The sequence below is a fragment of the Onychostoma macrolepis genome, chromosome 08 (assembly GCF_012432095.1).
Source record: "Onychostoma macrolepis isolate SWU-2019 chromosome 08, ASM1243209v1, whole genome shotgun sequence".
Lineage (NCBI taxonomy): Eukaryota > Metazoa > Chordata > Actinopteri > Cypriniformes > Cyprinidae > Onychostoma > Onychostoma macrolepis.
Genome location: NC_081162.1, coordinates 23,706,245 through 23,732,506, shown reverse-complemented (window position 1 = coordinate 23,732,506; position 26,262 = coordinate 23,706,245). Strand labels below are relative to the sequence as shown.

Genomic DNA, 26,262 nt, shown 5'->3' with positions numbered 1-26,262 from the left:
CACGCCCGCTTTATCATTCCAGCCAATCCGCCGTCAGAACCTCACCTGTAGGGTTAGAGAGACACACCACCCACGCTGTCATTTAGCTCAGCTGATTTATGAGGCTAGTCTTGCGATCATAAACTACAATTCCCATCAGCTTTTGTGGCGGCAAAAGAACGCTACAAAACAGATGATAAATCATCGACTACAGTCACAAAATGAACAGTGTTTGCGCTTCATAATGTTGCATTAGTGCTAAATCATTCCTGTCTTTATCGTAAAGTGAAATAGAAAGAGAAATATGTCCAGCGACCAAAACCACATGAAGGCACCAAATGTCACAATTACGATTTCCAAACTTGTAAGTAGCTACCAAGCAGGAACTTTCTACATGGTGAAAACGTTGCAGTTAACTGTACTGATCCGCTTTCTGTCTTTGTGTTGTAGATAGACATAATGTTGTAGAACCACAGTTTCTGCACAAAAAAAAAAACTCGCTTATGGTATGAATAATTAAGGGCTGTGCAATTAGTCGAATTCGATTATCATGCGCATCTCGTCAGTAAAGCCGGTTTCTTGGGGTATGTTTACTATGGAAATTTTTGATATGCATGCATATCAATTGCATGTTAAGATGCTATGTGCTGTGCTGTGATGCCATGTTAACTGTATATGTTTGTGTTTGTGTGTGTACCTGGTATTCCCTACATTAGGGGACCAAATGCTCCCACAAGGATAGTAATATCAGTAAATTTTGACCTTGTGAGGAATTGTTTTTGGTCTCCATGAGGAAACAAGTTTATGAATCATACACAATCATACACAAGGTTTTTGAAAATCAAAAAATACAGAAAATTTTGTGTTGGGGTAGAGTTAGGGTAAGGGGATAGAAAATACAGTTTGTACAGTATAAACACACCACACACTATTTCCCTGTTTAATACTGTAAAACTGCTTTGACGCAATTTGCATTGTAATGAGTGCAATATAAATAAATAACGGTTATAAAAACAAATACGCCTACAGAATGTCCCCATAAAACATGGAGGCCCATGTTTAAATTATGTAAATTATACACTTATAATAAATCTCCATGACAACTACAGTATAACCTAAAATGTTTCTAGAGTGTGAATCATTATGATCACATATCATTCTTGCAGTTTCTAGCAGTAGTGACGTTTAAATGAGCACAATTTGCAGCTAATACATATATGATCAACAAATGTAGGCTGGTGTGATGGTTAAATAAACTGATCTGTAACTCTCTCCAAAAACTCCTGGTTGTAAACCCTGGGTGACATCTTTTTATTTTTAAACTGCTTTCTCATTTTGACAGTGCTTTAGCATTCAGTCAGTTTCATGTCCCACTTTAACCTCCTCTAAGTCAGCACTGCCATAGATCAGTTAGAAATAATTCTTTTAGCGAGAAATGAAGCATCATGTTCATCCTATTACACAGTTTTAACCGCTCTCTGATCCCCAGGCATCATGTGATACCTCTGAGTTTCCAGACTGAGTAATAGAGAGCCACAGAGATCCATTGTGTGACATCAATAGAACAAGTGTTTGCACCCTTAAAACTAAAAAAAACCCCACCAAGTCCAGAAGATTCTCGCTTTGAGGGAAATGAGAAAGAGACAACATGCACAGGAGCGACAATAGAGGAAGTTGGGAGTTTCAACCTGAGGACACCTTAATAGAGAAGACTGGTAAGTTTCCATCTAGTTTGGCCCAAGCAAACCTCAACGGACAGAAAAAGGCAGGTTCCGCTGTGGATGTCCCAAGTCTGGCTTATAGGAATGAAGATATAATGTCAGAGAGTTGGAGGCAACACAGGAAGCATGTGTTTGTGCTGAGCGAGGCGGGGAAGCCCATCTACTCACGCTATGGCAATGAGGAGGCCCTCGCCTCCACCATGGGTGTCATGATGGCATTGGTCTCCTTCGTCCAGGCTGGAGGCAACATGATTCGGTCTATTTTTTCAGGTGAGATGCACCATCTTCATCTAGGTTTTTTAAACTGTTTAATAAATAAAGGTTCTTTGCAGCACCTATAGTTTAACAACAAAAACAAAAAAGATAATTTCTGAAGGACAAAAGAACTTAAAAAAGATTCAGGTTCTAAATTTCTTTGAAACCATGCAGCTTCTTTGAATATATGGTTAATGTTGAAGTTTATATATATTTCAATGTAAATTTACTGTGTAAACAAGTTGACTTTGAAATGTACATTATTCTTTCTTGGACAACATAAAATATTTCATTTAATCTTATATAAATTGTATAAAATATTTAAGGGCTTAAGGCATTTAATCTCTTAAATATACCATTCAATGCATTAAATGGATAAAAAATGACAGCAAAGACTTTTACAAAATATTTCTTTTTCAAATAAATTCTTTTTTTTTTTTTTTACTTTCTATTCGTGAAAGAATCCTGATAAAAATGCATCACAGTGTCCACAAAAATATAAATCAACTGTTTTCAACATTGATAATAATAATAAATGTTTCTTGAGCTCCAAATCAGCATATTAAAATGAATTAATATTTCTAATGAATATTATGATGCAGTAAAATAATGGTTGCTGAAAATTCAGCTTTGCATCACAGAAATAAATTACTATAAATAAATATATTAATATAAAATATATAAAATAGAAACAGTTATTTTAAATTGAAATGTTTCATATTATAATATTACTGTATTTACTGCAGCCTGGGTGAGCTTAAAAGACTTATATAAACAAACTTATTTGAACATCTGGTGTCAACACAGAAAAGATTACATATACTTTCTGCATGTAATTAGGGTCTATCGTGCATACAGTGAGGGAAAAAAATTATTTGATCCCCTGCTGATTTTGTACGTTTGCCCACTGACAAAGAAATGATCAGTCTATAATTTTAATGGTAGGTTTATTTGAACAGTGAGAGACAGAATAACAACAAAAAAATCCATAAAAACGCATTTCAAAAAAGTTATAAATTGATTTGCATTTTAATGAGTCAAATAAGTATTTGATCCCCTATCAATCAGCAAGATTTCTGGCTCCCAGGTGTCTTTTATACAGGTAAGGAGATGAGATTAGGAGCTCTCTCATAAAGGGAGTAATCTCAGCTTGTTATCTGTATAAAAGACAACTGTCAACAGAAGCAATCAATCAATCAGATCCCAAACTCTCCACCATGGCCAAGACCAAAGAGCTGTCCAAGGATGTCAGGGACAAGATTGTAGACCTACACAAGGCTGGAATGGGCTACAAGACCATCGCCAAGCAGCTTGGTGAGAAGGTGACAATAGTTGGTGCGATTATTTGCAAATAGAAGAAACACAAAATAACTGTCAATCTCCCTCGGTCTGGGGCTCCATGCAAGATCTCACCTCGTGGAGTTTCAATGATCACGAGAACGGTGAGGAATCAGCCCAGAACTACACGGGAGGATCTTGTCAATGATCTCAAGGCAGCTGGGACCATAGTCACCAAGAAAACATTTGGTAACACACTACGCCGTGAAGGACTGAAATCCTGCAGTGCCCAAATCAGACCAAAATCAAGCTCTTTGGCATCAACTCAACTCGCCGTGTTTGGAGGAGGAGGAATGCTGCCTATGACCCCAAGAACACCATCCCCACCGTCAAACATGGAGGTGGAAACATTATGCTTTAGGGGTGTTTTTCTGCTAAGGGGACAGGACAACTGCACCGCATCAAAGGGACGATGGACGGGGCCATGTACCATCAGGGCCAGGGCATTGAAAATGGGTCGTGGATGTGTATTCCAGCATGACAATGACCCAAAACACACGGCCAAGGCAACAAAGGAGTGGCTCAAGAAGAAGCACATTAAGGTCCTGGAGTGGCCTAACCAGTCTCCAGACCTTAATCCCATAGAAAATCTGTGGAGGGAGCTGAAGGTTCGAGCTGCCAAACATCAGCCTTGAAACCTTAATGACTTGGAGAGGATCTGCAAAGTGGAGTGGGACAAAATCCCTCCTGAGATGTGTGCAAACCTGGCCAACTACAAGAAACGTCTGACCTCTGTGATTGCCAACAAGGGTTTTGCCACCAAGTACTAAGTCATGTTTTGCGAAGGGGTCAAATACGTATTTCACTCATTAAAATGCAAATCAATTTATAACTTTTTTGAAATGCGTTTTTCTGGATTTTTTTGTTGTTATTCTGTCTCTCACTGTTCAAATAAACCTACCATTAAAATTATAGACTGATCATTTATTTGTCAGTGGGCAAGCATACAAAATCAGCAGGGGATCAAATAATTTTTTCCCTCACTGTATATAAATTATTTTTGACCAGTTTTCAATTTAGAAAATTTTTATAAGAAGCATTTTTACATATGACAGACGACAGCTAATATTATTCTGTTCTGTCCCTTTGTTTTCCTCAGATGAGCACACGGTGGTCTTTTTGCAGAAGGGTCCGCTGGTGTTTGTATCAGTTTCTGCCACTCGCCAGTCTGAACAGCAGCTGCGCAGCGAGCTCCTCCATGTCTATCATCAGATAGTCAGCATGCTCACGCAGGCCAGCATAAACCGCATTTTTGAGCGCCGCAAGAACTTTGACCTGCGGCGTCTGCTGTTTGGCTCGGAGAAGGTTCTGGACGGCCTCCTCGATGTCATGGATTCTGATCCCAGCTTCATGCTGTCGGCCGTCCAATGCCTGCCTCTGCCATCCTCTTCCAGAGACACCCTCAGTCACATCCTACAGAAAGCCGTCACCCCGAATCTGGTCTTCTCTTTTCTCATTGCCAATAACCGACTTGTCTCTGTCGTTCAGGAGAAGACGGTCCTGGAGGACGCTAGACTAAAACCCAGTGACCTTCATCTCCTCTTCAACCTGATCAGGGCCTCCTCTGCTTTTCAGGCTGGAGAGATATGGACGCCCATCTGCCTGCCTCTGTTCAATCACGACTGCTACTTTTATGCTTATGTGGCATATCTAGATCCTCCAGAATGTACTGTATGCCTTGTTCTTCTTTCTACAGATAAAGAAGCGTTTTATGCCCTGGCAGAGTGCAAAAGGAAAATTGAGGAAGCTTTCGCATCCCAGAATGCCTTGCAGTGGGTGACAAACACTCCGTTATACTACGTTGGCGATATCGGTGTAGCTAATCTTAAACACTTCCTTTACAAGCCCTCAAAAGTGCTAGACCACCATCGCCAGCTGCCACAGTTCACATGGTGAGTAGCTTATGAAGTGTCATTAAATGTCAATATGAAATTAAAATAGACCCTTTTTACTTTCTTATTGCATGATCATGGTCTTATTGTGCGCAATTCAACATCCAAAGTCCAAAAATGTTTGTCTTCATTGACTTTTATAAAAATGGTTGAACTTTCCTCTTCAGCTGACATTGTCTAGGCCTCATGGATAGGAAATGTAATGTTAAAAATAGCAAAATTAAATAAAGTAATTTAATTATAATTCATTTTAAACTTATTTGGATGCCAGTTAACATTAATTAATTAAAGGCTATGGCAATAATAACAAATAAGAATAGATTCCTGGTCAAAAAGTCTCAAAAGCCTTTTTCTTCTTGTATGTTCATCCATTGAAGTCCTGTCCTACATTTTTTCCTCAATGAATATTCTGTTTCTCTCGGAATTACAGTTCGTACACTAAAAAAAATGGTACACAGTAAATTCCCCAGTGTTAAATCAACACTGCTTGGTCTACATATGGGAGTTCCCATAAGTACACCAAGCGGTGTTGATTTAACAACGGAAAATTTACTGTGTATAGAAGCCATTTTCACTCAGAAATTCCTAGTAAATTTCACTATTAGTTACAAAGAAATGCAAGTTAAATGTGGAATGTTGAAGTAGAAAGATTCTGATAATTTAGTTTTATTTACAACTCCAAAAGAAAATAGTTTTATAGTAAAATGAGCTGTGAATGTTGTTTAATGCTGGTTGACTTCAATCTGAAATGCATCACTATAAAGCATTAAACCACAAGCAAACGGACAAATCATTATCGTTTTGACTCATTTGTCTGAATTAGTGGTTCTTTTTGCCATCAGAAACACCAGATGGCTCACAAATCCTGATAAATGATGACCTATAAGCCAGGATTTCCACATTCTGTGAAAGATTAGACCACTTTGCCATGAATTCTGCAACAGTAAGCACTTGATTCGGCTAATCACATGGCTGAAATGTTTCAGACCCTGAGCGGACACAGTTGCAAGGTGCCTTTTATGCAAAAATGCAAGCAAATAAGGCCAACTAAATGATTAGATGCATCAAAGACCACATGATGTCTGTGGTTTAAACTGTGTCTATCTCAAATTGACTGAAAGCGTTTTTTTCATCATCTGGTTTGCATTGACAGTCTATGTATGTTTTCAAAAGACACATCTCTGCCACTGTAATAATTTAGCTGGTATGACCAGGTCACACGTCTTAGTGAATTGTAATCAACAATACATACTGTAAGCATGCTATACGATGCCTTTATTTTAATATCACTTCACTCAGCCCAGAGATGGAGGTGGCATATAGAAGCCAGGAAGAGAGGATACACCTGCTGGATCTGTATCGCAACATGCACAATCGTATCCACAGTACGTCACGACCACTTAAACTCATCTACCATTCTGCAGGCAAAGAAACTCTGCTGGCGTGGGTATGTTTTCAGAAGAATCAAGACAACTTCAATAGATCAGGATGTTCTGGGTATGAAATGTTCAACAAGAAATAGAACTGAAAAGAAGAAGAAGAAGTTCATCAAGAAAAAAAAAATAGAATAAATAAAAAATGACACGTTTTTTTTAGACAAATAAATGCTTTCCTTTGAACTTTCTATTCATCAAAGGATCGTGCAAAACATGCATCCTGGTTTCCACAAAAATATTAAGTAGCACAACTGTTTTCATCATTGATAATAATGATGAAATATTTAAGAAATATAAGATATAAATATAACAATAAACATTTATTGAACACCAAATCAGCATATTAAAATGATTTCTGCAGGACCATGGGTTTGCATCACAGAAATAAATATACTAAAATAAAATAAAAATAATAATTTGTAATAATATTTCACAGTATTACTGTTTTTACTGTATTTTTGAATGAATAAATAAAAGCATCCTTGGCGAGCATATAAGGGACTATCAAAAATATCTTACCAAACCCAAACTTTTAAACAGTATAATATTTGCATGTATGTACATTATTTCCTAAAATCTCTCTCTCTTGTTCTGTAGGTCACTAGCAAGTTTGAGATGTTCGCCTGCTTTACTCCGCTCATCACTAAGAAATCAGCTATCAGTGAACTCACTAAACTGCTGCGATGGATCAAAAAGGAAGAGGAGCGTCTCTTTATCTGTCAGCTCCCAAAATACTCCAGTGCCCCGCAGCCCGGCCGGAGCTCCACAGACAGGGGGAGATCAGACAGACCGGATACATCAGACACTGGACTTCTGTCTCTCTTGTAGCCTTGGGTAACATACCGGCCAACGCACAAGTTGCTGTTTTACTTCCATGTTTTATGGTATTCAGTGGGTTATGAAATGGGAAATGTGGCTGCATTGAATATATGTGGTTTGTTTGTGGGTTCACAGGTGGCGTGTTAACTTAATGCAGTTAAAGTTCTCCAATCTATGTTAATTTTTCTGTTCAACTTTTCATGCATTGTTCTGCTGATAGCGTAATTTGTAATGTCAGGCTTTTGTTTTAAATTAGTACAAAATAAAATAATCACGCACACTAGTTTGGCAGCAGTAAGATTTGATGTTCTTGAAAGAAGTTTCTTATGCTCACCAAGGCTGCATTTATTTGATTAGAAATACAGTAAAAACAGTAATATTGTGAAATAATATTACAATTTAAAATAACTCTTTTCTATGTTAATATATTTTAATATATAATTTAGTTCTGTGATATCAAAGCTGAATTTTCAGCATCATTACTCCAGTCTTCAGTGTCACATGATCCTTCAGAAATCATCCTAATATGCTGATTTGCAGCTCGAGAAACATTTATTATTATCAACATTGAAAAAATGTGTGCTGCTTAAATATTCTTGTGTGTGGAAAGCATTTATTTGAAATAGAAATATAATACAAAGTTATTATTATTACTTTTTATGTGTTGCTTGTTTTGCTAAGATATTTAACAACTACTTAAAAAAAATTATGACATTCACAAACAGCATGAATTTTCATGCCATTTTAAATCAAATTACAGAATTATTGACTGGTAAAAATGGCTAACTCATGTGACACTCAGATGTTTCCAGAGTTACTGATGTTTGTTCTGCAGATACAGTAAAGTTCATTGACTTATAAACCTTATCAGAGTGTCATGTGTTCCTTTTATCTGTTAATACAACAGTAAACAGTCATTTATGCTTTTCCGCTTCCTTTTCAGTCACAACCATGAAAATGTCAATCTGTCACACAAAATGTTAAGATGTTGTTTGGGATTTTAAATATTTTTTAGATAATATAACTAGGTCACATTAGAACACTAGAAAAACTGCTATTGCTATTAATACATACACATGTGAGATGAATGGTTTGTCACTGTAGATTGTCTGTGGTGACAAAGAGAGCATGAAATTCACACATCTAATAAGTGAATGCTTGAACTGTATCTGCAACTCCTTTTTGACAAATGAGCATAGGGGCCCACAGGTGCCGTCTAGGTAGTCAGCTCACTACACTGTAAAAAAAAAAAAAGTTGAGCGAACTTAAAAATTTTTTTAGCAGCTTCAGCAGACTTTTGAGTTTGCTCAACTTATTTTTGTGGGAGATTCTCAAATTTTTGTTGTATAAACTTAAAACGACAAGTTGAGAAAACTCAAAAATCTGCTGAAGCTGGTTGCCTTAAAATTTTAAGTTGGCTCAACTTTTTTTTTTTTACAGTGTAGGTTTCTGAGCCAGAGTCTGTGTCATGTGTCACAACAACTACAGTCAGTGTTGCCAACTTAGCAATTTTGTTGCTAAATTTAGCAACTTTTCAGACTACCCTGGAAACTTTTTCTTCCAAAAGCACCTAGCAACAAATTTAGCTATGTTTAAAATTAATTTGGCAACTTTTAGCAACTTTTGATAAGTGACTCAAACAATAAAAAGGCACACATTTACCATTTAAATTCCACAAAAAGAGAAAACCAAAGATGCCTAGTAGTACACACATCATGTGAATTAACTTAGCTGCTATTTGCAATTGTTTAATTAAATAATAATTTAATGATTGTTCATTTATGATACACTTTGTTAGTAGCTTGTACCTGTGATTGCCAGTACACTGTAAGAAAAAATATCTAGAAAAATGGAAAAGGTACTAGTAATTTTCCAGGACATTATCCGTTATCCATTATCTGATGTAACCCTGTAACCTGAAAACACAAAATACAATGTGTAAATAAAAATACAGGTAAAAAACTAAAAATTATTATGGAAAATACATTCATATTAATATAGATTTTACAGACTTTTCTTAGAATGGAGCATACTAACTAACTACTAATACACTGTTTATAATTGTTCAGAATGTGTAGTTTTACTTGTTTACTAGCTAATAATAATAATTAAAAAAAAAGGTCACACTTTATATTAGGTGGCCTTAACTACTATATACTTACATCAACAAATAAGTACAATGTACTTATTGTGGTCATATTCTATTGCAAAACACATTTGCTGCTATTGAGGTGGGATACGGGTAAGGTTAGGGACAGGTTTGGTGGTATGGGTAGGTTTAAGGGTGGGTTAAGGTGTAAGGGATAGGTCAACAGTGTAATTATAAATTGAATTACATAAATTAATTACAGATGTAATTACATATAGGTATTTTTAAAATATAAGTACAATGTAAAAACATGTATGCACACAATAATTGCATTGTATCAAATGATTAATTTAAATGTAAGTACATAGTAGTTAATGCCACCTAATATAAAGTGGGACCCAAAAAATTTAATTGTAATCGTTCAAAAATGTGTATGTTTAAAATAGCTATTTATATTTTAATATTATATTATGCATTTATATTATTTTATGAACAAATCTAAATTAACATACAGAATTTTTTTTTGTTGAGATTTGATGTAGTAGTGACACAATTTTGCGTCCTGATCACGTAATAACGTCATAGTGCAGTGACGTCACAACGTCAGTTAGCAACTTTTAGCAACAAATCAACTTTCATTTAGCAACTTCCCCTGAAAATGAATGCAACACTGTCAGTTGGCAACACTGACTACAGTAGTGGATATATTGTGTTAGTGCGCCATCTACAGGACAGGTGCAGACATTGCACATGGTGGGGTTTCTGTCAGCAAGCCAAAGCGTTCATATGGGCGACATCAGAAAGCTGCAGCTTTAATTTTCTTTTATCTTATCAGAATGACAGTTAATTTGCTAATACAAGGCTGACAGAAAACACAGTAACAGCAGATAGAGAGTGTTTGTATTCTGTCCAGCAGTGTTTTGCTGTGGTGAAGATGGCGCAAGCACTGTCAGAAGAGGAGTTCCACCGTATGCAGGTACAAATCTCTTTATTTGTGCTTGGATTTGTCATCGGATACAACCTGTAATGCACATACAAGATCGTTAACTTGTTTAGAAGTAATTTCGGTTGAGAATATGTGCAAACGGGTCTATTTTATTGCTGAAGTTGATGTCCATCTGAGCGTATTGGGACTCTGTTAGCTGTAGCCGTTAGCCTGCAAGCTAATTGTTATAAGGCCGAAAAATTATTTTAATGGACAATTACGACGTTTTTTAAATTAATGTATGTAATAGTTATGCTAATAAAATGACCGTTTGTTGAAATGACATGGAATATTGTCGCTATATGGCGAGTTTGTGACATATAATAAAGATGTGTCTAGCCTGTTAGCACGCTAACTTGCCTAATTACTAACCGTTAGCACCGTTAGCACACCAAACAGCTGATATTGTTGCTTTTCTTCACAATAAAAGGGTTTGTACGTTATACATTTAGTTCTTTAGACGTGTTTCGTGTGAATGCTAGGCTATTAAATATCATATATTTTGCTTCAGCATCACCTTGTTTACAACACCAGAAGCATCTATTCAGTTTCATAGCAACCAGACTCTTTAATTAAATGTTTCCATCACGTAAATAAACTCTTAATACATTGTAAACCACCGTTTTAACATGATTCATAATATAAAAAGAGACTGTGTGATGATTGGTTTTCTAGGTGGTCATTATTTCTTGTTTACAGTTAATCAATAATATGGATATTAAATCCCTTGTTACCTCAGATAGTATGTTTTGCTATATTAAATGATCTTTTAATGTGTTTCAACAGGCTCAGCTCTTGGAGCTGAGAACACAGAACTACCAACTCTCTGATGAGCTGCGGAAAAATACAGCAGGTGAGTGGAGAATGTAAACCTAAACCTTTGCTTATTCAAAACACTGGCCAACTTGTTTGCTTCATTAACACGACAGACTGTAATTTGTTTTTATTAAAAATCAGATGTCTTATCGCACCCAATCCACTGAACCCTACATTTTCTCTGCTTATTTTGGATATACGTAGAATCTGTTGAATTCTGTATATTTAATTCTGTCAAAAAGTTGTGAGTAACTCTCCTATTGGTAACTGAGAGTGCAATGAAATTTACTAATTTATTCCATAATTGAATGCGCATTGGGGGAAGATATATAAAGATATATGTTCTAATTCTGTCAGTCAAAACTGAGTTGTCTGAGGGCCTGGGGCCGGTTGCACCAATTGTGTGTAATTCAGAACTTGGTCTAGTTCAAACATCATTGGGCATTAAGTCAAAATGTATGAACTTATAAATATTGAACTTAGTGTGGAAATGTGACCTAATATTTGAAACAAAATATTTACAGAAGCTTAAAATACATCAGTGAGTTCATGTTTTGCATATAAACCTCAATCCTGTAGAGTGTAAAATTTAAATGAATAAATTATTTTAACACAAAGTTTGTATTGTATTAATATTTATTTAAATGCATGTCACATGACCATGTGATCAGCGAACCATAAACACACAAATGTGTTGTTCAATTATTGACATATCAACTTGAGCAAATTCTTCAAAGTAAATATTTTAGGTCAAAGGGTTTGGGAATCCCTTCTTTAGGTATATGAATTCAGACATTTTAAGATGATGTCAGATTTTCAGAATTTTTTTATTGAAATTTGATTATTTATTTATAGGGGTGTAACGATACACGAATCGCGGTTGAACGATTCACAGGCATTTTCCAAATGGAAGTGATCATCCCTATCCCCTTGGAGTGGGGACTTGGGAGTGAGCAGGGCACGTGCGTGTCATTATGTAGTCGTTTGGAATGCACTTGGTGAAGGGAGCATAATTTCCTCATTATCTTCAGCTGGGATGTTCCCGTGACAACGCAGCACGGTGTGTGTCAGCAGATGTCGCTGTTTAAATGTCAATAGTCTTTTTATTGTTGTTAGCATAACTGTTGCAAATAAACATATATTTTATATTTTTAAAAGTTTTTAAAATATGCTATATAATATATAAAAAATTATATATATTAAACTTTTTAAATTATGAAATGTATTTTTTTTTTATGCGGTTGTCCGCCAGCGAATCTGCTGACGCACACCGTGCTGCGTTGTCACAGGAACATCCCAGCTGAAGAGAATGAGGAAATTACGCTCCCTTCACCAAGTGCATTCCAAACGACTACATAATGACACGCACATGCCCTGCTCACTCCCAAGTCCCCACTCCAAGGGGATAGGGATGATCACTTCCATTTGGAAAATGCCCGTGAATCGTTCAACCGCGATTCGTGTATTGTTACACCCCTATTTATTTATTAATATTTTGTCCCTGATTAATTGTATGTGGATCCATATACTAAGTGGAATTATGGAATAATAAAACAACAGAATTCCAGAACTACGTAATGAACTTTGACAGTTATGAAATGCAAAAACAAAACAAGAGCTGCAAAGTGTATGGAAACTTTTCAGCGCTAGCCTATTTATTGTTTACAGTTTTGAAATCTCCTTATTGGTCAGTAAAGGTAGATGTTATATTAACCAACTCAGCATCTTAAGACCTTATGACTTGGCAAGCCTACCCTGTTTATCAGTGAACTTTCTGAGAAAAAAGTATTAACAAAATACATTAGCAGTTTCGGCTTGTGCAGCTGTTTGTCAAAAATCATAAATGCACGTATTTGTGTATTATTGCATAAAGTGAGTTTAGTGTTTTTTGTAACTTTATTTATTCTGTGTTACAGAGCTCAACAGTGTCCGTCAGAAGACCTCGAACCTGGAGAAAGACTACGTCAAAGCGCAGAAGGTAGTGGCTTTTTTTTTTGTTTTTCAGCAGGTCATTGCCATGAGATGGAGGTCAAGCTTTACTGCAGGCCTTGTGAATTTGCTCTGTGTGCTGTTTTCTTGCCTTCTGTTTTAATGGGCTGGGAGTAATTGACTGTTCTGGTCTGTTCCATTTTTTTTTTCTCCTAGCGTTTCTTTTTCTTACTTTGTTTCCTACAGTGAACTAGACAGTTTGCATGCATTGCAACACAAAGTCACTAGTCTTGCACTGGTCATGTTGTAAGACAATGTAATGCATTGTGTCTGTGAATCAGCATTACCAAACCACTTAGAAGTCCGTATGAATTGGCACTGTGAAGCAGTTTGCTAAAAGTAGTTCTGTTTGGTCATACTAGCTTTGCCCAGTTCATCTTCAAAGCAATAGTTCAACCAAAATTTACATTTGCTAAAAAAAAGAAAAAAAAGTACTTACCCTCAGGCCATCTAAGATGTAGATGAGCTTGTTTTTTCATCGGAACAGATTTGGAGAGATTTATCGTATCACTTACTCATCAGTGGATCCTATGCAGTGAATGGGTGCAGTCAGAATTCAAACAGCTGATTAAAAACATCCCAATAATCCACAAGTCACCCACACAAATCCAGTCCATCAATTAATGTCTCAAGAAGTGAAAAGCTGTGTGTTTGTAAGAAACAAATCCATCATAAAGATGTTTGTAACTTAAAACCGTTGCTGATATACGAATTCTCTATCCATAATATTGCTTTCTCCTGTGAAAATGTCTGAATCAGGAGAGAAATATGCACAGATCAAGCACAGTTTACAAGCAAAACCAGTCCAAAACATTTCTAATCAAATATGTCAGTGGATTTTGATGTGAGAGGACAATAGGGGAAGGACATTTTTGCTGGAGAAAGCGGACTGGAGTTGTGTGGATTACTTGTGGATTATTGTGATGTTTTTATCAGCTGTTTGGACTCTCATTCTGATAGCACCCATTCACTGCAAAGGATTAATTTGTGAGAAAGTGATATGATGCTAAATTATTCCAAATCTGTTCTGATGAATAAACAAAATCTGTTGGTGGTATTTTAGGATTGATTCTATTTTAGTTAACAATTTAGTTTAGATAATGTTTTCTTTTTCATTTTCATCCTCAGGCTTTGAACAAGAGCAAGAAAGCACAGGTGAGATTTCTTCTTATATTAGTGTTTGTTTTTTTCTAACATTAATTGGTATGAATACAAATGTAATGATATGATATCCTGAGTGGTATGGGAAAAATCTCCATCTGGTAACCATGCTGTATTCTCTCACTTTCAGGAGGTAGATGCCTTACTCAGTGAGAATAAAATGCTTCAGGGCAAGCTACACAGTCAGGAAGATGACTTCAGACTGCAGAACAGCACCCTCATGCAAGAGCTGTCCAAGGTGCTGAGCACACACACAATATTTAACTCCTGTCATGACCATGAGCATGTGAGCCCAGTCGCTTTATGTACAAGTATACTAGAAATCAAAAAGCATACAGTTTCTATGCAAGAATCAATATACACTAAAATTGAAAACTTTTGGATCAATAAAATTTTGTAATGTTTTTGCCACATGTCTTTTGTGCTCACCAAGGCTGAATTTTTTTTATCAAAAATACTGTAAAAACAGTAATATTTTGAAATATATATATCAGCGGTTCTTAATTCCAGTCCTCACGCCCCCCGCTCTGCATATTTTGCATGTCTCTCTTTGTTAACACACCTGATTCAGATAATCTGCTCGTTAGAAGTGAGCTCCGTGCATGAACTGTGTTCCGATTGACATGCTCCCTACACAGTGTTCATTGCTCCCTTCTCCCTGAGCAGGGGAAATCTGTTGAAGTTTACTTCACTTCGGAACATTCGTTCATGGATTTGCTCTGCGCAACGTCTTCACACACGGACGAGTGTGACATCATATACCTCTGTAAATATATAGAATTTAAATTCACATCTCGCACACTTCAATGCACTTTGAATGGAACGTTCGTTTGCTTCGAACTGGAATCATGGCGGAATATCCTGTGATGTCCACTTCGCAGGGCACTTACGTTCAAATAGAACAAACGTCTGAAGCGACAAGAGAAACATACAAAATGTGCAGAGCGGGGGGGCGCGAGGACTGGAATTGAGAACCGCTGAGATATATATTTATATATATTTTTAACTGTTTTCTATTTGAATATATTTTAAGATGTGATTTATTTTTGTAATTGCAAAGCTGAATTTTCAGCAGACATTACTCCAGTCTTCAGCATCACTCAATCCTACAGAAATCATTTGAACATTTAAAAATATTAGTTTTAAAATATTGAATAGAAAGTTCAGTAGAACAGCATTTATTTGAAATAGAAACATTATATTATAAAAGTTTCTTATGTCACTTTAGCAATTTAATGTGTTCTTCCTGAATAAACATATTCATTTTTTTTAAAACAAAAATAATAAAATCCTTACCTCAAACTTTTGAACAGTACTGTAAGTGCTAGAACAAAAGTTGCACATCACAGATGATGTCATTTTTGTTGAACACAAAGACAGTACACGCCTTTGTGCCCATTATATGTTGTCACACCAGAATCAAATGAGTTTTTTATTGCTGTCAAACGATTGCAATTCTGTCAGAAAATGTAACACTTCTCTCAGAAAACTGTCCCAATTGCAAATGTTTTGGTATTCACGTGCTTATTGTTTTTGTTTGCACTGCAACAACAAAAAAACAGAGAAGAAAAGTCAAACTTGATAATTTCACACAGAACTCAAAAATGGACTGGACAAAATTATTGGCACCTTGTCAAAATTGTAATAAATAATTGCTTTTCAAGCATGTGATGCTCCTGTAATTTGTATTTAGACACACCTGTGGCGAGTAACAGGTGTGGGCAATATAGTAATCACACTTGCAACCAGTTAAAATGGAGAAAAGTTGACTCAACCTTTGTGTTGTGTGTCACACTGAGCATGGAGAAAAGAAAAAATTTTGGAAAAACATGGACAATCTCAAGGCTACAAGTCCATCTCCAGAGAACTTAATGTTCCTGTGTCCACTGTGCGCAATATCATCAAGAGGTTTACAGCCCATGGCACTGTAGCTAACCTCCCTGGACATGGACGGGAGAGCAAAATTAATGAAAAATTACAACGAAGGATTGTTCGAATGGTGGATAAAGAACCCCGATAAACTTCCAAACAAATTCAAGCTGATCTGCAGACACAGGGTACAACAGTGTCAGCTCGCACTATCCGTCGCCATCTGAATGAAAACGGACGCTATGGTAGGAGACCCAGGAGGACACCACTGCTGACACAAAGGCATAAAAAAGCAAGACTGAAGTTTGCCAAAACTTATGTGACAAAACCACAATCCTTCTGGGAGAATGTGCTGTGGACAGATGTGACAAAAATAGAGCTTTTTGGTAAAGGACATCATGGCACTGTTTACAGAAAAAGAGATGAGGCCTTCAAAGAAAAGAACACAGTCCCTACAGTCAAACGTGGTGGAGGTTCAAAGATGTTTTGGGGTTGCTTTGCTGCTTCTGGCACTGGATGCCTTGACTGTGTGAACGGTATCATGAAATCTGATGATTACCAAAGAATTTTGGGGCGCAGCGTAATGGCCAGTGTCAGAAAGCTGTGTATCCACCAGAGGTCATGGGTCTCCCAGCAGGACAATGACCCGAAACACACTTCAAAAAGCACTCAGAAATGGTTACAAACAAAGCGCTGGAGAGTTCTGAAATGGCCAGCAATGAGTCCAGATCTGAATCCTATAGAACACATGTGGACAGATCTCAAAATGGCAGCTGGGAGAAGGCATCCTTCAAATCTGAATGACCTGGAGCAGTTTGCAAAAGAAGAGTGGTCCAAAATTCCAGTAGAGAGGTGTAAGAAACTCATTCATGGTTACAGGAAGTGATTGATTTCAGTTATATTTTCCAAAGGGGGTGCTACCAAATATTAAGTTAAGGGTGCCAAGAATTTTGTCCATTGCATTTTTTGGGTTCTGTGTGGAATTGTATCAGATTTGACTTTTCTTCCAATGCAAATACCAAAGCATTTGCAACTGCAACAGTTTTCTGAGAGAAGGGTTGCATTTTCTGACAGAATTGCAAGGGTGCCAATATTTTTGGCCATGACTTTATATATAAATACACACGCATGTATATATTTCAGAAAAATATTCTATGTTTATATATTAAATATATTTATATATAATATAAATTATATGAATATAATATATACATGTGAATATTTTCAAAATACATACATGTATGTGTGCGTATTTATATATACATAATAAATATACACAGTGCACACACACATTATGTAAACAAAAACTTTTATTTTGGATTCGTTTAATCGCGATTAGTCGTTTGACAGCACTAGAATTTTTACATTATTTTTCTGTTTTCTGATGTTTTGCCCTATGTTTTAGTTATGTTCTCAGATTGAGCAGTTAGAATTAGAGAATCGGAGACTGAGGGAGGGTCAAGGGCTGGAAGGACCCGCCCCCAGCTCTGCCTCTGGTCCAGTGGATGCTGAACTCCTGCGTCTACAGGCTGAAAACTCCGCCCTGCAGAAGAAATTAAAAGGTGAGAGAAGCTTATACATACAGTCCTTATCTATTTTTCCTCGCAAACAATTTAGTCTAAGAATTCAGAAATGAGCTTGATTATAGTATTCTCTGTGCATCTATACAGCTCTTCAAGAATGTGTAGATGTTAATGATGGAAAAGCAGCACTCATCGATGGATCGGCCGGCACTAATGGTGTCCAATCAGATGCCGGCGGTCACAGTGATGACCCTTCGGCCCCAGGAAATGATCAGATTGATCAGGTAACAGATAATGGGTTTCAGTCTCACCAGGGTTGGGTTGCTGTATCATACAGTGGAGGTTCAGAGAGAAAGAACCAGTGTAATGAAATGACTGCTGCTTCTGCTGGTATAATAATTACACCATGTGCAGGAAAACCAGAACTCTCAGATAACAATCGATGAAGCCATCTATACTGCAATCGAGTGTGTTTGTCATGCGTCTCCTGGTGTATGTGGTAAGTTTGGTGAACAATTGGATATTCCTAAGCGACTTTCTAAAAATACCAGTTTCAGTCAAAGTAAACAAGTTAGTTTGCTCAGTCAGAGTATCCTAACAGTAGAGTTTCAGAGTAAATCAATTATTCAGCTACACAGTGCTGCACTCTTTATCAGGAGGAGTTTGCTGGAGTTCTCAGAGGTCATGTTTAATGCAGGGGTTAAAGCTGCTGGATGAACTGTGGCCAGACACAGCAGAGACACCACCATCAGCTTTTTCTGTGAGATCAGCCCAGTAAAGGGAATATAAGGACAGTGAACTGCAGTCGAGTGTTTGACTACCACACCCCATTTGTTAGCATTACCAAATTTGGTAAAATGAGGGCTGCAGCTAATCAGTTATTCTTTATATAGTTTAAACATTCCCAATACCATAATATGGTGCAATTTCTTGAAATTGAAACAGAATATCCAGCGGGAAATAATGTAGAATGGGACTTGAGTTTATCTTGATTGGATGATTAAAAAAAAGTAGGTTATGATGGTAGTGGTTAATATTATTTCCCAGCCTGATGTACTTGCCTTAAATCAGCAGAAAACTTGTTTAAGGGTCCGTGCATCTTGAGATATGTTTTTTTTTTTAAACTTTGCACCGCATTCTAAAAATGCAACATAGATGTGCATAAGATGTGACACGCAAACGCAACACTCTAGTGAGAAAGTCTAATAAAACATTAAGAAAACTTTAGAATAACTTGCACTGATGAATCATTCACTACAAGTCCAGGAACATTTATTAAAGGTCTAAATGGGGTCGATTTGTTTCCATATACATGAAGTCAGCTTTCATAAAGTGCTTTCCTTTCAACATGCACTAATTTCTGTATTTACTGGGGTTTTATACATGGAGCCGCTTTGTAGAAACCAAACCTGCTGTTAAAATCTTTTGTGAAAAAGAGTTTTGTTCATTTGTGTTTTTTGTCTCCTACTGTGTTCTCTAGGCCGAAGTGCAAAGCGTCAAACCGGAACAGCGAGATAATGAACTGAGCGGTGAGTACATCTTTCTGGCAACTTCCTTTTAAAGTTGTGACCTTATCAAACTCACTGAAGAGTTAACGGAGTAGAACCAGGAAAGGCTGTGTTCTGGATCTTCAAATAGCTGCACAATGTGTTTGACTTTGACTGAGCATCAGTTGAACACTTCTCAAACTCAAGATATTTTAGGGGTCGTGTGCATTAATATCTGTTAACGCTGGGTTTCAGAGGTGGCATTAAAGCTTCAAACGGAAATGGAGGAGAAATGCTTACTGAGGGAACAACTCCAGACACTAGAGGTAAAAACATCAGTTTTGCCCTCTAAATACCCAGCACAGCAGGAAACAGATAAAAGGACAAAATGCTAGGATTCATTTTGCTGATGAGTGTGTATTTTTACCCTTGCAATGGGTGCTAATTTTGGACACCTTCATGTTCACCTTGCTCCAGAGAATACGTTCATATCTATGATTAAACTGGCATTTTGCAGGTTTAAATATTTGAAATGTTTTCTAGGGTTGATAGATAATTTGCTTATTAAAAATAGCTATTTTTAATTTTATCATACATTTTTGTATTTTCAATTGCAACATTAAATATTGTATTTTTATTTACTTTTTGTTTGATTCTGATTGATTCACTTTTTCAAAGACCAGATGGTATATATTTTTGGTTTATTCATATTTTAACCCCCATGCAAAAGACTTTTCTTGTTGTAATGCATTTATTTTCATTTTCAGATGTCCAAGCAGTCAGAAATCACAAAACTACAAGAAGAAAATGCTAAAGTAAGTGTCACGTGTGTTTCAGCATGTGTGCTCAATGATAAAAATGCCAGTGATAATGCCATGTTGTTGTTTTTTTTAGTTGTCTGATAAGTTGAAGAAAAAACAAGAGAGGTAAGTTGATTTTATGCTTTATTGTTTTTTATATTATATGTTCAAGCTCTCTCATATTACAGGAGTAGTTAACTTAACAATATTTACTCACCATGGTGTTTTAATGACCTTATTTCTTTTTTAAAACACAAAATGTGAACTAAAAAAACATGTCCTGCTTGCTTACATCCATAATAATGGCAATGAATAGTGACCGGCTTCAAGCAGAAAAAGAAGGAAAAGTATCACAGGGTGTTCCCATTAGACCTATGCCATATTTTCTAAGTGTTCTGGAGGCATATGATAAGGCTGTTGTATTTTTGGTTTAAATTAGGCTATTAGCGAAAGTACTGATCTTGGTCATTGGTCTGCTGTGCACGACTGCAATCATGAGAACAACCAGAACACAACAGAGATATTCACCTCAGAGAAGAAAGTATCTGCATAATTTCCTAGGAGCTGTGTATCACATTTTGATTAACCTTGATTTCCTGAAATGCTGCGCTGGTGGGCTTTTGCTGAAATAAACTTCTGCATTAATACGGTCTCATGAACGCACAGAAAGACCAATGGCCAAGGTCAGGACTTTTGCTAAATAATAATTTAAATTTCAGTTTGATTCATTTTGTCGACACTATCGTAAGCCTTCAAAGGACTTGGATAAGTGAGTGGGATAAGTGGGATCATTCTATGATACTTTTGAATATTTTTCTTTAAGGCTTGAGGCTAGTTGCTGTTCATTATGCCATTATGGACAAGTGCAAGCAGGACTTTTATGCATTTATCCTTTCATGGTCTGAAAAAGAAAGAAGGTCATAAGGCATTAGAACAACACCAGGGTGTTGTGTCATTTAGTGTTGTCAAAAGACCCGGTACTTCGGTACCAAGTCGGTACTAAAAAAATGAAAACGTCACGGTACCAGGTTTTTTTAAAGTACTGGTGGTACCGAGTACCTGCGTCAACCCGGTTCTTGATGCGTACGACCCTATGATTTCCGCGATGCAGAAAACGCGGCGGAATCTCGGAATCCAGTTATAAAAACGGAATTTACAGTTTAGCACGGAATGCCATGGAATTTGTCAAAGTTTGGATGAATTAATCAAAAGTAGGTCATTGCACTTAAATCAAATCGCGACATTGAATAGTATCTGTAAATATTAAGCCGCAAAAGTCGATTCAGATATGAATCCCGCGTGTTCTGCGAGTCTCTGTGTGAATGAATGAATGGCAGAGACGCACGTTTTTTTTTTCTACACACACTGAAGCGCGCGTGACGCTCGCGGTGATTTCAGCATCTGTCGTCTCAATGAGGACATAAATACATAAACCAACATCTACAGAACTGCTCTGAGAACTTCACGAGCATTTTACCGTTTAATTTGAGTAAAATCAGCGTTATATCATATAGCTACACACAGAAATAAAGGTATTTACGGCAACCCGTCAAAATAAAAGTTTATCTTAAAGACATTGTGCCAGAAATATATTACTATTATTTAGTAGAATGTATGTGATGGCCTACTATTACTACTGTTGAAAAAATTTTTATTTATTTTTAAAGAAATAATCACACAATATTTCTTCCATATTTTTATTTTAATAGTAAATCCCCTTTATTTACCAAAAAAATAAAATGTATTTAAATTTCATTAATTAAAAGACAAATTAAATTTGGGTGAAACTTTACTGTTTACTGTTTTTCATACTTTTATTACTTGCGGAAAAACTTGAAACACAATTTAAATAAGTATAAAGAATGGCATTGATTTTTGTACATTTTATTTTTGTTTGACTTTATTATTAAAATTGTGTGTTTTTTAATTAGCATGTGGTACCGAAATTGGTAACGAGAACCGTGGATTTTGACTGGTATCGGTACCGAATACTGAAATTTTGGTACCGTGACAACACTAGTGTCATTTATCGGTGAACTATCCAGTTGAAGTGCATATACTTTTCACTCAACATAGCATGAAATTTTTCGGTAACACTTTAGTATAGTGACCAATTCTCACTGTTAATTAGTTGCTTATAGCATGCCTATTATTAACATATTGGCTGTTTATTAGTACTTATAAAGCACCTAGTTTTTTAAAGAAATATTCATTTCTTTAGGGGTAAAAAAATTATATTGTTCTTATTAGTGTTGTCACGGTACCAAAATTTCAGTATTCGGTACCGATACCAGTGAAAATCCACGGTTCTCGGTACCAATTTCGGTACCACATGCTAATTAAAAACACACTATTTTTAATTATAGTCAAACAAAAATAAGATCTACAAAAATCAATGTCATTCTTCATACTTATTTAAATTGTGTTTCAAGTTTTTCCGCAAGTAATAAAAGTATGAAAAACAGTAAAGTTTCACCCAAATTTAATTTGTCTTTTAATTAATGAAATTTAAACATTTAATTTTTTGGGTAAATAAAGGGGATTTACTATTAAAATTAAAATATGGAAGAAAAATTGTGTGATTTATTTCTTTAAAAATATAAATATTTTTTAATCAACAGTAGTAATAGTATCACATACATTCTACTAAATAATAGTAATATATTTTTGGCACAATGTCTTTAAGATAAACTTTTATTTTGACGGGTTGCCGTGAATACCTTTAAATTTCTGTGTGTAGCTATATGATATGAAGCTGGTTTTACTCAAATGGAACGGTAGAATACTCGTGAAGTGACTCTCAGAGCAGTTCTGTAGATGTTGTTTATGTATTTATGTCTTCATTGAGACGGCAGATGATGAAATCACCGCGAGCGTCGCGCGCTTCAGTGTAAAAAAAAAAAAAAAAACGCGCGTCTCTGCCATTAATTAATTAATTCATTCATTCACACACAGACACAGAGACTCAAAGAACATGCGGGATTCATATCTGAATCGACTTTTGCGGCTTAATATTTACAGATACTAGTCCATGTCGCGATTTGATTAAAGTGTGACGACCTACTTTTGATCAATTCATCCAAACTTTGACAAATTCCGTGACATTCCGTGCTAAACTGTAAACTCCGTTTTTATAACTGGATTCCGAGATTCTGTCTGCGTTTTCTGCATCGCGGAAATCACAGGTCCGTACGCGTCAAGAACCGGGTTGACCGGGTACTCGGTACCACCGGTACTTAAAAAAACCTGGTACCGTGACGTTTTCATTTTTTTAGTACCGACTTGGTACCGAAGTACCGGGTCTTTTGACAACACTAGTTCTTATTAGTAGAATTCATAGTATTATCTTACCAGTATTATTGTTAGTTTTTTCCCCCATTTTTTTACAGAAACACAGAATGACCAAAAAAAAAGCACCACTACCAGTCCTAAGTTTAGTTAAAATGACTAATGCATTCATATATGGTTACCAAGTTTTAATTCAGATTACTGGTTTTATCATTAAATGATACTTGATTATCTTAATATCATATTGTAATGAAGAGTGTACTTTCAGATATTTAAAAAGCTGTGCCATTTTACAAACATGTGCGTGTGTGTGTGTGTGTGTGTGTGTGTGTGTGTGTGTGTGTGTGTGTGTGTAAAATAATATAAAATATATATAATATACATATCCATATATAGTATATCACTCTGGCGAGTAAACTAAAAAATGTACTAGCCAGTGGCGATTCAATTGCCAAGATGTCCGTAGAGGGTTGATTGAGGAAGACCGTGATGGAGTGATTTCATGCAAAACCTGCTGAAATATGGAAAAATGAAAGTTAAAGACAGTATTAATGGACGATGTTACATTTGAACACTTTACCTCCTCAAGCACAAGATAAATGACTTTCAATCCTCCATTTAACTCGAGTCCTCTTTCTCTGCACGGTGGCTCTCAGCCAATCAGAACTCTCCGTGTGATTACATCACCTTCTAGGTGCCGTGGTAACTCAGCTGTGGCCTAGCGACAGTCTCCTTGTCAGAGTAATGAGTCTGAACGTGAACTTGTTGTGCTGGCACTCACTGTAGACTGCTGAATCAGCACAGACTGGCTCCGATCCGCATCCCTCTGGTCAACCTGGGCCTGTTTTCCCTGATCAGGAGATGCTGCCTGTTATTTATCACTGCTGTATGGGGTTTTTTTTAGGGCCAGTGAGGATTCAAGTCTCTTTATGCTTCTCTTACAGCTTTCAGCGGCTACAAGTTGAGAAGGAAGCACTTTACAATGACAGCAGGTGAGCAAGACAAACCCAGCAGAGCCGTTATTTTGTGATAAAGCTCAACAGGGAGTTTTTAGCGGCCTGGGTTCTGGAAATGTATTTCCCATTTATTTATAAAGAGTTATACTTGTATAGATTTATAAGGCTTGAACCTGAAGATGAATAGCAATTTTTTTTACATTTTTAATTCGAAATGAAAAACAAAGCAAACAAACTACATGCCTATAAACCTGATTGCTGGATTTTGAATCAGGACTGTGGATAGTGTACTTCTGACTTGAGGGCACTAAATTGAGGAGTGAATGATACCTCTGAATGTTGCAAATTCAGCAAATAATCCTGCTTGATTATAAACTGAGCTTTGGATAAAGCATCTGCAAAATAAATAAGTGTAAAAGTAAATCCGACTCTTTCTGCATTCTCAGAATAGATCCTACATATTTGTATCCGTTAAAGGAGTAGTCCACTCAAAAATACCTCAGCTCACCCTCACCCTTAGGTCATACGAGATGTAGATGAGTTTGTTTCTTCATTAGAACAGATTTGGAGAAATGTACCATTACATCACTTGATCACCAATGGATCTTCTGCAGTGAATGGGTGCCGTCAGAATGAGAGCCAAACAGCTGTTTAAAACATTGGAATAATCCACAAGTAATCCACACTCCAGTCCATCAATTAATGTCTTGTGAAGTGAAAGGTGAGAGTTTGTAAGTAACAAATCCATCATTAAGGTGTTTTAACTTTAAACTAGCATTTCTGGCCAAAGTATGATTCTGATGGCACCCATTCGCTGCAGAGGATCCATTGGTGAGCAAGTGAATAATGCAAAATTTCTTAAATCTGTTCCGATGAAGAAACTCATCTACATCTGGGATAGTCTCAGCCTCAGACGTCACGCCCACGGAACGTTGGCTAAAGGTCTGATGCATATGGCACATAAAAGTGGAAACACTTCAGGAGTTTCGAAGTTGTCGTCGGATTGGTTGAATTATACAGGATTTCCGGGAGACATGTGTGTCGCGTTCTTTAACGTTCTGCCTGGAAACAAAGATGCCGTGACCCCCTCACGAAAGAAGAAAGCCGTCGTGTTTACAACTGTGATGACGAGCGCTTATCAGGATCAACTAAATGCTGGATTTTCAAAAGTATGTGAAATATTTAAAGTTCGGCATAGAATCTTTAAAATATGTCCGAGAGTTTTACACACTACTCTGTTAGTGTGGCGATATTTCCACGCCCCGAAACGCTGTACGAAACAAACTCAAACGGCCTCATGGGCGGGCCTTGGCCAATGAAAGCTACCATAGATTCCAGACCTTTAGCCATCAGTCTGAAGGTCTGGCTATGCGAGACTACATCTGGGATGGCCTGAGGGTGAGTATTTTTGGTCAGTTTTCATTTTTGGGTGAGCTATTCTTTGAAGCACATTCAATAAAAAAAAAATGCTGCTGAAATCACTCTTATGGTTTCGGTAGAAACACAATTTATAGCTCACGGTTAGTTTGTCTTATTTCTCTGTGAAGTTTTTAATGCCGTTTTTACTTCTGGAACCCACCTCCAACTCTATATTACATGTGTTCCCATGATGTAATTTACACGCCCCCGTAATGTTTTTCCTGCTGAATTTGCCGTTTTATTTCGGTATTCATCTCGTGATGCCTGGAAATAGACCCTACCGCACATTAGTCACATTAAACCCCTCATAGCATATGATGCATTTGTTTCCACAGGACTAAAATTGATGAGATCCAACAGAGGAAAGAGGAGGAGCTCAAATCCATAAACCTTCGTGTGCAGAAATTGCAGACAGATTTAATGGCCGCCAACCAGGTGAG

At 36.6% G+C, this 26,262-nt stretch overlaps 2 protein-coding genes across 5 annotated transcripts in view; both read left to right on the top strand.

Moving 5' to 3' along the window:
* Positions 1-142: 142 nt before the first annotated feature.
* On the top strand, positions 143-8,286 carry mon1ba (MON1 secretory trafficking family member Ba). Of its 3 annotated transcripts, none has more exons than XM_058785546.1 (5): positions 143-343; positions 1,469-1,970; positions 4,393-5,185; positions 6,485-6,632; positions 7,219-8,286. In XM_058785546.1, exons 2-5 carry the CDS (start codon positions 1,628-1,630, stop codon positions 7,447-7,449), a joined length of 1,515 nt encoding a protein of 504 aa, XP_058641529.1. In that variant the 5' UTR covers positions 143-343; positions 1,469-1,627; the 3' UTR covers positions 7,450-8,286. The 3 variants fall into 3 exon arrangements, with proteins under 3 accessions (XP_058641529.1, XP_058641531.1, XP_058641530.1); XM_058785547.1 differs by lacking the exon at positions 143-343 and adding an exon at positions 370-563; XM_058785548.1 differs by lacking the exon at positions 6,485-6,632.
* Positions 8,287-10,226: 1,940 nt separating this feature from the next.
* gripap1 (GRIP1 associated protein 1) overlaps positions 10,227-26,262 on the top strand; it is a 56,159-nt gene continuing 40,123 nt past the window's right edge. For both annotated transcript variants that reach the window (XM_058784876.1, XM_058784875.1), the window contains exons 1-13: positions 10,227-10,505; positions 11,301-11,367; positions 13,247-13,308; positions 14,448-14,474; positions 14,611-14,718; positions 17,755-17,911; positions 18,020-18,156; positions 19,353-19,401; positions 19,615-19,685; positions 20,127-20,174; positions 20,254-20,285; positions 24,392-24,439; positions 26,158-26,257. In XM_058784876.1, coding sequence (XP_058640859.1) covers positions 10,464-10,505; positions 11,301-11,367; positions 13,247-13,308; positions 14,448-14,474; positions 14,611-14,718; positions 17,755-17,911; positions 18,020-18,156; positions 19,353-19,401; positions 19,615-19,685; positions 20,127-20,174; positions 20,254-20,285; positions 24,392-24,439; positions 26,158-26,257 — 948 coding nt within the window. In that variant the 5' untranslated portion in view covers positions 10,227-10,463. The remainder of the gene's footprint in view (positions 10,506-11,300; positions 11,368-13,246; positions 13,309-14,447; positions 14,475-14,610; positions 14,719-17,754; positions 17,912-18,019; positions 18,157-19,352; positions 19,402-19,614; positions 19,686-20,126; positions 20,175-20,253; positions 20,286-24,391; positions 24,440-26,157; positions 26,258-26,262) is intronic.

Coding starts and splice junctions, on each gene's coding strand:
- mon1ba (XM_058785546.1), top strand. CDS start 1,628: ATGCACAGGAGCGACAATAGAGGAAGTTGGGAGTTTCAACCTGAGGAC. Junction 1,971..4,392: donor GATTCGGTCTATTTTTTCAG/GTGAGATGCACC, acceptor TGTTTTCCTCAG/ATGAGCACACGGTGGTCTTT. Junction 5,186..6,484: donor CAGCTGCCACAGTTCACATG/GTGAGTAGCTTA, acceptor CACTTCACTCAG/CCCAGAGATGGAGGTGGCAT.